Source organism: Diuraphis noxia, unplaced genomic scaffold (genome assembly GCF_037042655.1).
Source record: "Diuraphis noxia isolate RWA-SAM2 unplaced genomic scaffold, SU_Dnox_SAM2 contig0004, whole genome shotgun sequence".
In the NCBI taxonomy this organism is placed as follows: domain Eukaryota; kingdom Metazoa; phylum Arthropoda; class Insecta; order Hemiptera; family Aphididae; genus Diuraphis; species Diuraphis noxia.
The window spans coordinates 20833164-20846627 of record NW_028301714.1 but is presented as its reverse complement, the minus strand read 5'-3'; the positions used below and the strand labels follow the sequence as shown (position 1 = coordinate 20846627).

The window sequence follows — 13464 nt, the reverse complement described above, 5'->3', positions numbered from 1 at the left end:
CTCAATCGTTAAAGAAATTTATTGCGCTGCGCACAAGTTTTTGTCATTTTTGTCAGAGGTTAATATTTGACCATTAAAATTAGTCAAAAAATATAATGATACTAACAAAACAAAAATAACACGAGACTTAAACATTTTAATAGTTCCAAACACCAGAAAAAGTTGGTTTGACGTACATCGTGATTGTTATTAAGTTATTGAATCATTATTAGTTTGGTAAAATATTTGCAAGGTCTTAGATTTGATACGATGGGTAAAATATCGGTTTGTTACTAACGTGCACAAACAATATAGGTCATAAAATAACCATTTTCTTATTTTTTTTATCATCTCAGAATCCAACGTTCAAATATCGAAAAATATATAATATACAGGGTGATTTTTTTATCATGAACCAGTTAATATCTCGGTAAGTATTAGGAATTTTAAAATAATTTTTTTTTTAAACTTTCTAGGTTTTACTATTTTACACTGTGTTACAATTTTCATAATTTTAACTACCTCCCTTATTAGATAAAACACTATCAACTTTAGATTTTCAAATGGTAATACCTATTTTTAATAACGAAAATCTATAAACATACTGAAAAAAATAATTTTAACGTTTACAGAATTTTATTTGAGTAATTAGTTTGCGACTTATTAATGCTTAAATATTCGTTCAATTTGCTGCTACTGGGCAATTTTACAAACCCAACAGTAAAAACCAGAAGTCAAAATGAAATTTTATCTCAATTTAACAATACCCATAACGGTCATTATCGATAATAACAAGATAGATAAACAATACCAATAAAAAAAAAAAAAAAAAAAAAAAAAAGGTGTCTTATCATCACTCCCACCCGAACGCCAAGTGTCGGTGAACGACTAGCCAGCAGAAGCGCAGCTGTATCAGCTATAAAGTATAAAAATAACATTTTAACATTTTACACTTTACCATCATGGTTACAAAATATATCACTGGTTACTGATTCCTGGTATACGATCTTATCACGTATTAGTAGATAGACGATAATAAATGTCGGTAAACCGTTTCTGAAAACATGTGGTTAATCGTTATTCGTTAATGTTAGTTTTCCATTATCAAGTATGGAATATTAATTATAAATTAATTACTATTCTTTGACTGTTTAACCAAAGAAAACGTTTTAAGTAAATACTATGTTATGTCGTTATGTGTATTATTTAAAATATAAATTTAAAGGTTAAGCCAATTATTCCAATGCATACCATACCACGAATAATAATACGTATCTTAATTCGTGATGCATACCTGTTATATTTTTTGATCGTGTTTTAATGTTGTATTTTGGTTAACAAATTTGAATTTAATTAAAAATATACCTCTTTCCAATCAGTAATATTATAAGGTATTTGGGAATCAGATTTCGTACTTTGCCGACACCTTATTTGTATAATTTATTGGTAAGTTCAATCCAAATTTAATATATTAGAATTTTATTTATTTTTTTATTAAATGATTTATACATATTATTGACAAATAATAACCATGGTTCAAATATTTTAATTTTATTTCAGTGGCAATTAGTAGAGTTTATATGATTAATCAAAAAATACAATGAACTATATGACTAGAAAGCTTAATTTGACCAGCAATTAATGCAAATTTACATTGCTTGCTAGTGGTATCCGATGACTATAAATTAATATGGAATAAAAGAATAAAATATCCATATTTCTTTACATATTATATTTTAATCTTTAAACAATCTAAACAAATTATTATGTAAGTATGAATTTTTTTTATAAAATAAATAATTTGATATTTATCATAATTTTTGCTTATATTTTAGAAAATTAATTTTGTTTTCTTTCAAATTTCAATTGCAATTTGTAGTACTAACTTTTAATTCAAATATTTATAACAAGATTGGATGAACAAATACAATTTGTTATTGTGGTTAGTCACAGCATAGTACATCTCAACTGATAACTTAATAAGTATGGATAAACAATTTTTTTATACAATAAATCATTTCTATAAATAACTTAATGTTTTTTTTTCAGTTTCATTCAGATGAAAAAAGAAAACAGCGCAGCATCAAGACCGCAACTACTTCTATATTTGTAACATTTGTTGATTGTCACATTAATTGTTAATTTTATGTTTAAATAATTAAGTTAAGTTAAGTTATTGATTTACTATTTTCTATAATTAGGGCTATGGAGATTTTATTAACCTAAATTGGTAAATTGAAAATTTTTTTTGAATACGGTAGTGCCAGTTTTACGTAATATTAAAAGATTTTTATATCATAAAATATTAATTAAAAATTAAAATTAAAATTAAAAATTTCAAAAATAAGTGTAAAATTGAATAATTTTTTAAAACATCCATAGCCCTAAAAATATGTTGCAATCTAGAGTAGATAATACATATAAAGTATGTTTAATGTTCATTTAATTTTTATTAATTTATCTAGGGTAGTGGACATGTTAAGTGTTAATATTTTTTATTAGTTATGACCTTACCCAAATCCTGCAATAACTTGCACTACGGAAATTTGTTCATACTCTAGTAAAATTATTGATAACTAATGTGTTTATTTCCTTAGATAATTTAGTAATGAATTAATGTCCATTATTTGTCTATTCACACACAACTACACAAGTTATTTTTAATATGAAATGCAAATTATACACTATATAAAAAAAATATCCCTGAATATTTAACATTAAAACACGATCAAAAAATATAACAGGTATGCATCACGAATTAAGATACGTATTATTATTCGTGGTATGGTATGCATTGGAATAATTGGCTTAACCTTTAAATTTATATTTTAAATAATACACATAACGATATAACATAGTATTTACTTAAAACGTTTTCTTTGGTTAAACAGTCAAAGAATAGTAATTAATTTATAATTAATATTCCATACTTGATAATGGAAAACTAACATTAACGAATAACGATTAACCACATGTTTTCAGAAACGGTTTACCGACATTTATTATCGTCTATCTACTAATACGTGATAAGATCGTATACCAGGAATCAGTAACCAGTGATATATTTTGTAACCATGATGGTAAAGTGTAAAATGTTAAAATGTTATTTTTATACTTTATAGCTGATACAGCTGCGCTTCTGCTGGCTAGTCGTTCACCGACACTTGGCGTTCGGGTGGGAGTGATGATAAGACACCTTTTTTTTTTTTTTTTTTTTTTTTTTTTTATTGGTATTGTTTATCTATCTTGTTATTATCGATAATGACCGTTATGGGTATTGTTAAATTGAGATAAAATTTCATTTTGACTTCTGGTTTTTACTGTTGGGTTTGTAAAATTGCCCAGTAGCAGCAAATTGAACGAATATTTAAGCATTAATAAGTCGCAAACTAATTACTCAAATAAAATTCTGTAAACGTTAAAATTATTTTTTTCAGTATGTTTATAGATTTTCGTTATTAAAAATAGGTATTACCATTTGAAAATCTAAAGTTGATAGTGTTTTATCTAATAAGGGAGGTAGTTAAAATTATGAAAATTGTAACACAGTGTAAAATAGTAAAACCTAGAAAGTTTAAAAAAAAAATTATTTTAAAATTCCTAATACTTACCGAGATATTAACTGGTTCATGATAAAAAAATCACCCTGTATTATATTAAAACCAAGAATTAACTTTTGTGACGTTTATCTGATTGAAATCAGCTTAACCTTTAAGTGATTTCTTGATTAATGAATCAATGCTTAACATTTTTAATATGTGAATCGGTTATGACGACGTGGTCGTAAATATTTTGAATATAACAACTTTAATCACGCACAAATTAAAAATTACAAAAATCCGACCAGTTGCAGTGTATTAACTCAAATTATGGATTTTATGTGAAAAGTAAAAATGCTCTTTAAACGTAAGCGATGATGTTTCGATCACGCGCGATTGCAACCCGGTTATTTGTATATTATTTATATATTATATATATATATATATATTATGTATTATTTTAGTATATTTGTATCGGAGATTACGTGATTTTGGTTTTCAACCACATATCCAAACACAGCCGTAGTGAAATTGAATTGATAATTGGTATAATATTAGACATTGGTTGATTGTTGGGTGGGCATTAATTGATAACCGAATATACCACGGATTTTCAGTACTCAGCGGTCATGGAATGTGGTGATGTTGGTGCCAGTGGTGTAATGTGCGGTATTTATTGATGGTTCGAGGGAAGGTATTGAAAATAAAAAACATGATTACAAAAACTTAATAACACGAAATCTGATAGTTTCTTAAAACATGTATGCCCCTTAGGTGTACATCAGTAGTTATGTAGGCCTCCTTTTGGGGTTCAGTTCTGTAGCCACATAATGAGTGACGGCGAAACGACTAACATCAGTGATACGAGTCCACCTATGGCGGCGTCCACTGGAAAACCAGTTGACCAGCTAGCAGTAGCGGCTGCCAAAAACGCCAGCTCAGCCGCGATGCTCACGGATTGGCTAATCGTTGACCGGCGGACCCGACTCGAACCACGGCTTGCCCGGTGGCTGCTGCTTTTTGTCTCCATCTCGTCTGCCGATTCGACACCGTTCATCCGTAGACCGGTCTTGTCGTCCATTTTGCCTCCAGATTTCCGATCACCTAGTGAAACAAACGGAAATTCATAACCACGTTAATAATAATACTATAATAATCAAGATGTAGGTATATAAAATATATAATATTAGATTTTTTGATCGAAAAATGTGCATAACAAGTTGTCTGTATTTTGTATAATATTGTATTACAATATATACTCAGTATATTATATATAGATAAATTGCATAATGTTATGATAAATAATTTAGCGTAATGAATTAATATATTATTATATATAATTATATAATATTATAGGTTTATAATTACGATTAAGATTCTAAATTCAAAAACTAATTAGAATCAATATTACTTGATAGGTAATTTTATTACTATTATAAAACACGTTAACTGCCATGCGGTCGTCAGCGTCCGTATAAAAATAATTAGGTATTGATAATTTTTAGACCGCTGACTGCCACACCATATCATTCGTAGGAGCCCACACGGCTGCGGGCTGTCGTAAATCAATTTGGATTTATGTTATTAACTTTTCCGTGGTGCTATAATAATGATCTTGAAAATACGCTGTGGCGTAGTGGGAATAATTGCAATTTTTTGATGTATTAAACATAATTATTACATTTTTTTTTTTTGTATTTTAAATTTTTCTTCAAATTCAATAGTATATATACAAATAAACATTTATAATGACAGTGAAAAATGTCCTTGGCGTACCCACGATAAAAATTCTTAAGGCGACCGGCCGCCGCATGGCAGTCAATGTGTTAAATTATGAGAAAACATGATTTTAATTTATTAAATTCATTTTATGAGCGAGAAACAAAAATTGTATGTGTCTATAAAGAGCTTAAAAATATGTTAATTGTTTTTAAGTGTCTATTATAATGTCTAAAAAGCGATAATCTAAATATTTGGTTAAAATTTAAATCTTGTGCGTATTTATTATTTTTTGACACAAAAAAATCTCTTATCCGTGGCTGGCATTATGTAAATATCATCGTTTTACGTCCGATAATCTTTGTGAATTTTTAATATTTTATAATTGATATAAACTCGCCAAATATTATACGATAAGACAATATTTACTTATTGACTTAACTTCTGAAAAGTATTTTTTATCGGAGACTGTAGCAAACTCACTCCTCAAAAACATTATCGCAGACACAAAAATACCACACATTATGGTAGAACCGTTATGATTCTTGTACTTGCTCTGCTTGGAATTTAAAAAATGGTTATAATATTATTATTATTTTAAAATCGAACTACAAAATATCAGTATAGAGTACCCGTCAATAAATCGAGACTAACAGTTAGGTATAGTTCTGTTATAACATTACTGGAATGCCATCTCTTCAAATTCGTAGACTACAGAACGTTATGACAACAGCATCCAAAAGAGCCCTAAACAACCTAAAAATCATGGAAAACATCAAAGACACGTTAAAAAAAATTAATTTCTCCTATGCTGGAATGAGAGAAAACGCTTTAGTCCCTCCCTGGACAGCCGAAATAAATATAAATTCAGAAATGAATATACTTCAAAAATTTTTTACATTACCACATATATATATAGACAATACTTTTTACAGATAAGAGAAAATTTTAAAGACTTTACCGAATATACACTGATGGTTCCAAATCGGACAAAGGTGTTGGTGCAACAGTGACATGTCAAGATACTGAAATAATGTTAAAACTACCAAATGACTGTTCCATATATACCGCCAAAGCACAAGCCATAACTCAAGCCATCGACCTTATTAAAAATAAAAATATTCAAAAAGCGATAATCTTTAGTGATTCCCTTAACACTCTTATGAATATTCAAAACTCCTTTAGACCAAACGAGACTGCAAGAATAACACAGAACCAAATATATAAATTACAAAAAGAAAAAACCACCATAAAAATAATCTGGATACCAAGTCACACAAATATCACCGGAAATGAAAGAGCTGATACATTTGCTAAAGAGGCGATTGAGTCACAAAACGCAAACCCATGTCAAGTTTATTCAATAACCTACATCAAACAAATAATTTTAAAAAATAATTCTCAATATCTGGCAAAACGAATGGAAAACATCTAACACCAAATTAAATGAAATTAAAAATCATATTCTCCTTTGGCCAAACAATACACTCGCCAGAAAAGAAGAAGTAGTTATCAATAGGCTCAGAATAGGCCATACTAGATTAACTCACGCCTTCCTAATGAAGAAAGAAGACCCGCCCATGTGCCCGACATGTAACGATCCCATGACAGCTAAACATATCCTCACCGACTGCAGAAAGTACGAATTACAACGTCAAAAATTCATTCTAACTCACCATCTTGCTGAAAACTTCAACATCGATACAACCAACGTTCTCAAATTCCTAAGGGATACAGAACTTCATAAAAAAATTTAATATATATTATAAATATAATGTATATGTAATATAACTTATCTATTGTTTATATAAATACTATTTAATTTTTTTTAGCCAATGGCCCATAACTACTGAGGCATTTGTTATAATAATAAAAAAAAAAAAATTCTAAAGGGTTATTCTAAAGTGTATTCTATATACACAAATACGCATTTGTCGAAACAACGGTTTAGTATTATATAGTAAAATTTATATGAGAGTGGTGTATATTACCTACACTGCTTATAGTCTTATGATATATTATCTGTAAAGTCATAAACTCATAAGTTTATCGTATAATTAAAGTAGGCTTTAAAATAGAACGATTATACGATTTATTATAATTAGTGTACGAAAATGTGGTCGTAATTTGTGTTTATTAATTTAGAAGAATTTTCATGTCAGAACATGTCTAAATTATATTTCACAACCAAAAATTTATTGTTTCCAATTCTATTTCGATTAAACTTGGGCGTATATATGATATTATGCTCTGTGCGGATATCACATAGGTACTGCAAAGACAAGCAAAAACTAGAATATTCTACACGATGCGCGACGTGCGTAGATTATTTTTTATTATTATTTCGTTTTTCTTCGACTATAACGGTGGCTTTGTACGATTTAAATAAAAACAAACCATTTTGACACGAAAATTTCTGGGCGAGGAATTCTCAAGAAATACAATTTCAGAAAAACGTCCTCGCCACCGACGCTACCGTTGGTTATTAGCATAACACAGCTATACTATTACGACAGGCCATAGTGCTGTGAGATGTTTTCGAATAATATTAGTAATACGACAACGAGCACATTATATAGACAGAAGAAAAGTTTAACGACGACGTCTGCGACGATATCGATGGGCGAAGGTGGAAAGGTGTATAATAAATAATATATAAAAACTTTCGAATAAACGCATTGAACATATATGTATTTACGGATTGCGTACAAGTCAAAAACTGTTTTTAGATTATTATTATTATTATTATTATTACAATCCAATGTCGGAAACTGCGTTTTGCCAAAAGGGTAAAGCACTGCGTTAAACACTCTATATTACATTCTGCATCCTCCGGCACCGACAAACGGCAGAGGGACGGAGACTTAATGAAAATTCCGTAGTATTATGTGAAACCAAGGCACGATCGAACACGTGTAACGAAATCTAAAACCGTGACCGATCATACTGTAGCGCTGAATATTAGTATAAGGTCATAATAAACAAAAGATCTAGTGGTGTGCAATAAGCGTGTGTGTCTGAAATTCTTGCTCAATCGATATTGGTTTGGTTGTATCAGAGTATTGAGCGTGTCCATCAACAACGCACAATAATGTAATGCTAATAATAATATAATCGATTGTGTTTGGTATATAGTAAGTTGAAAAGTATGCGCATATGTGGTATAATATTATAATCGGTGGATTGGTGGTGGGTTTACTTGAAATTCTTTCTGAATGGAAACTGCAATGAAATGGGATTTTGACAGTTATAAAATAACTCCTCGTCACACGTAAGAATGACTATAGGAGCGAGGCGATTTGTTTCTTTTTAGAGAAAACAAAATTTCCACGTTATTTCGTCAAGTAATATGATACAAGAAAAAATATCGTATAAGACTAATGCGTTTAAAATATTTTAAGCAGCAAAAGTAATAAGAGGTTTTACGTTTAAAAAAAGATAGCGAAGGATCATTTTTCCTTCAAGTAACCAAAGATAATAAAATGCATCCTACCAATGCATAATGTATGCAATTTGTGAACAAAATAAGTACCTCTAAATTTATCTAATATTTATAAATGTTAGGCGCAAAATGAACATTAGAAATATGATTATAATAATAGTACCTATTCTATATTAATTAACTTTTTATAATATACATTTAGTATAATTCAATTTAACTTTATTCATGTTCAAGAATAACGACATGTACCATAGATGTTGATTGGATACATATAACTTTTGTTTAAAATGGTCGTGGTTCGAAGACAATTTAATATATTATATGATATTATTTAATACAATCGCACACCTCAAAGGCTCAAAGTCTATTATACTGGATGAGCTTCGAAAAACATGAGATTAGTCTTGTTGTTGTTTTATTATATTAATTATTGTAGAACATTTAAAAATTAAACCATAAGCCTGTATCATTAAAGTAACAACTAAATAATAATATTTATATTGTAGCATTGTAAAATTTGCAATAATTATTTTAAATATTATAGTGATTAATGATAATATTTAGGAGAGCTATCATGGTGTATACGAGAAAAAAAATTAAAATGTGTGTTTAATATTGTTGAAACATGCTAAAAATGTAACAAAAATATGATAAAATATACAATCAAATTATGGTTATTCCAGACCGCCATCAAAAGAAAGTAGAATATCTATTATAACTTTTAATAGATTAATTTGAAAAACTTAAGTTATTTCATAATCTAAACTATATTTTTTAGTCCTTTTATTAAAGTATTGATTTTTCATTGATTTAGGATTTTTAAAATTTAATTTTCAATATCCTCTGTAAGGGTTCACGAGTGCTGTATGTAAAAACTATGCTTTAAACTTTATATTCATAATATGCCTTTTATACTAAACACTTGACGATTGGATAAGTGGTTCAAGAGCCAACCTGTGACACATACAAAATATAGATTAGAGTTTGATACCATTACGCTTGTCGATAATAACAGTTCGCTCAAATGATATTATGTAGGTATAATGTATATACTTATAATATTTGTTTAAACTTTAAAATGTTTTAATATTTTTGATGAGTTACGTCGAGTGTTTCATAAAATAAACTGCATGGTTATTTCCGATAATTGTGTATAAATTAATATGCTGCACAACGTTTTATTCTACAAGAATTGTGTAATATGTATCTGGAAATGGCATTTCGGGAGTTTTGTGAAACACTTATTATCTCACAACTGAAATTCTGTAGTAGGCATATATTATGCCACAGGGTGAAAGGGGTATAATTGAAATAGGTGTTCCATGAATCCTGTAGCTGCTAACCATACATTCAACAATTTTAGACTTTGTAGTCCAATTAATAACGTATAATTACATATTATCCAGTAATAATGTAAAACGTTGGATATATATATATCAAACAGTCATAAATAGTTGCACAGGCTGTTTTACATGAAAAAAAATATAAATTTAGATTTTAATTACTAGATTTTAAGAACCTTATTGATAAAATTAATTAAAATCATGTAGTAGAAAATATAATTTAACAATAAATATTAATTATTATAGCAGCGTGGACTGTGAAATAATCAACATAATTAATATACATATATATAATATATATATATATATATATATATTATATATTATAAAAATAAATTAAATTGCTATCTACAGTTCCAATTTCGCACGCGCGTTTTATGCCACTTTTTATTTATATTCTGTTGTACATCTATTCCGAACCAAACAATTGTGCGATTTATATTTTTTACCAATCCACAAATTACCTAGTTCTCTCTACCAAAGCTCGATATCCGCCAGTTAGAGTAATATTATATGTTTTCATTATCATTATAAAAAAAAAGCATTGTGAACGTAATAATTGTATACCTATTTATAAACTTAAAATAGACCACAGACAACATTAGAGATGTATAATAGATAATAACATAATATCTGCGCAATATTATTGACTCATATCATGTCACCGATTAGAATCGTAATTAATAATAAAGTTATAACTACAAAGCAATAAAATAAAAATAATAATTTAATAATTAAATTAATTGCCCCTTATCTTTGTCCTTTTATATACTACAATCACCAACTATCACAAACACAGACAAAAAAATTTTTAAAATCTTACTCACGCACAAGTAGTTTGCCGCTCTTATCACAGACAACCGTATTTTCGTCAATTATCACAATATAAATGGCTCACCAAAAATTTTAAATCCTACCACCACTGAATAATAATGTGATCAACACCTATATTTGTTAAAGGCGTTCTCGACTACATATGGTTACGAAACAACTTGATATCATTCGTTTGGACATCTTATCTATAATAAATCAACTTAAACTCATTTAAAAACCCAATTAGAAATTGTTGAAAACTATATAAGTAAGTTATTCTTTAAGTATTTTTTAAAAATAAATCAAAGTGGCATATCATAACATTAGTATCATTTTGGACTTAATAAGTCTCTGAAGGTCATCATCAGTGATATTCATTTATTTAGTATTCACTTCAGATGCTTATGTCACATCAGAAATATATGATATTAATTATACAGTGATAAGTATCATATGATAACCAATATCAAACATCATCATATACTCTAACTATCTATAAACTACAAAGGGTGCATATAATATAAACACAGCTGAGCCATTAACAAAAAACATCTCAAAAAAAAAAACTACAACAATCATCACTACAACCTAATGTTACCACCAACCCTGAAAATCAATATGTGATACTGGTTATAGTATTATGATATGTATATATACTTAATTAGTTCAAATTACTTAATCGATAAAATAATTGTGATAGTAAAAATACAATAAAAACTAGGAATGCATAAAAATACGTTGAACTGTCACGCTTTATTATTTAGAGTCGTTGTTTCGTACCTATGTAGTAATTAAACGTTTAATTCAAATTTAACACTTTCATTACTCTCTGATCAACTTAATAATATCAAACGATGTATACTTGAAACGTAGTATCCCAAGAAGTTTCTAGGTTTTCTTTTGTAAATATTTTTTTGTGATACAAGATTGAAAATAATATATAAAAACACTGTCAATTATGATTTTCAATTTATAAAAATATTTTTTATAATGATTAAAATATGAGAGTAACTATTACTATACTTAAACAAATTTAAATAATACATATTATAATATTATGCAAACTTTACAAACTAAATGAATAATTCGTAAAAATGTTATATATAATCTACATATTTATTTACACTCAATAAAGCTGTACTCTAATTCTTTGATGATCCAATAAATAAAAACAGTTTTCTCTAATCAACTAAAAATTATTATACTTGCTATTTCATTAATTTTATTCAAAAATGTAATTAGTGTTTAAATATTTATAGTTTAAATTTACCAGATTTTGTATGGATTTTTCTTTTAGTTGTTGGTGACGGTATCACTGAAAAAAAAAAATCAAGCCATAAAATAAAATCGTTTATATTATATTATCATTTAAAAAAATACTTCCACAATTCCAAACAGCTATTTGAAACCGTTTTAAAAATTTTTAATGTCTGTAATTTGTAAAATATACCAAATGGCAAATTGGTATAATAATGGACCATTGATAACGCTAAAAAATGCATTATTGTCCCAATTGTTACATAATAGTATGTATTTTATGATTAAGTTCAACAATCATATGATCAAAAAGTCACGTGAACGATAAGAAAAAATAATAAAGTGCTAATATAGAAACGATAGTTATATTTAATCGAACTAGCAGCGATACAAACAGCGCTAACTAGGTAGCGCATGGATTGGACGCTTCTAATCTAACTGAAACCCATTTAATATAATACAACTTAGATGTCTATAACAGGTGGAGAAGAAGTACTACTCAGAAGATTTTACCTTGGTAAAGTAGTTGAAAAGATTTAGGATTAGAATATCTTTAGAAAAATTCATCACTAGAAAATATGAACTACCATCGCCAATTTTTTTTACCATGAATATCAAAAACATCATAATTTATAGTTAGCTATTATACTATGTACCTTAATTGAAAACAAATGATCATTAGGAAAAGTAGAACCAACATATTTGGAATCAAAATACAGGACAAGTCAAAAAAAATTGATGATAAAATATAACAATCAAGTTTATTCATACATAGTTCATAGGTATATGACCTTATAGATAAGTGTAGGCCATAAGATTCACCGTAATAATGCAATTCGATTTCACTGTTCTATTACGATTAATTGTATAAAAATTAATCATATCCATTGGGATTCTAACGTTTTTCAAAATCGAAGTTTTCGGTTTAAGCACCAGACTACAAGTAAATATATTTAACTAAGTAATCAAATATAATAATATGTTAATTTATGAAACGAATAGATAATGTAAACGTAGTCTTACTTTTCAAATATATACTACATACTTTGTATGCAAACATATTTTTTAGGAATTAATTAGTAGAATCGTTTATTATGGGACAGAGTTGACGTGGACATATATTATTATTTTTTATTTTCTAGTACCAACCATTTGTGTTTTGTATAAATAAACAAAATTATGGGTAAATTGATTATTATTATTTATTGGTAAATAATAATTGCATATTATTCATCGTTTTCAATGAATATTAGTTAAACTGATATCGTTCCTAGTACAAACTACTTTTTGTTCCCAACACAGAATAAATTATAGCATTTAGAGTTAACACGGTACTATGTAATTTATACGCATATAGATATATCAACAAAGG

At 27.8% G+C, this 13464-nt stretch overlaps 1 protein-coding gene and 1 pseudogene across 5 annotated transcripts in view; one reads left to right on the top strand and one right to left on the bottom strand.

Moving 5' to 3' along the window:
• Positions 1–4234: 4234 nt before the first annotated feature.
• Positions 4235–13464, bottom strand: part of LOC107167252 (neurotrimin-like) — a 227858-nt gene continuing 218628 nt past the window's right edge. For all 5 annotated transcript variants that reach the window (XM_089227447.1, XM_089227446.1, XM_089227445.1 and 2 more), the window contains 2 exons: positions 12106–12150; positions 4235–4622 (listed from right to left, as the gene is read on the bottom strand). In XM_089227447.1, the coding sequence (XP_089083573.1) occupies positions 4330–4622; positions 12106–12150 (338 nt within the window). In that variant the 3' untranslated portion in view covers positions 4235–4329. The remainder of the gene's footprint in view (positions 4623–12105; positions 12151–13464) is intronic.
• LOC149055837 (uncharacterized) lies at positions 6271–6994 on the top strand (annotated as a pseudogene).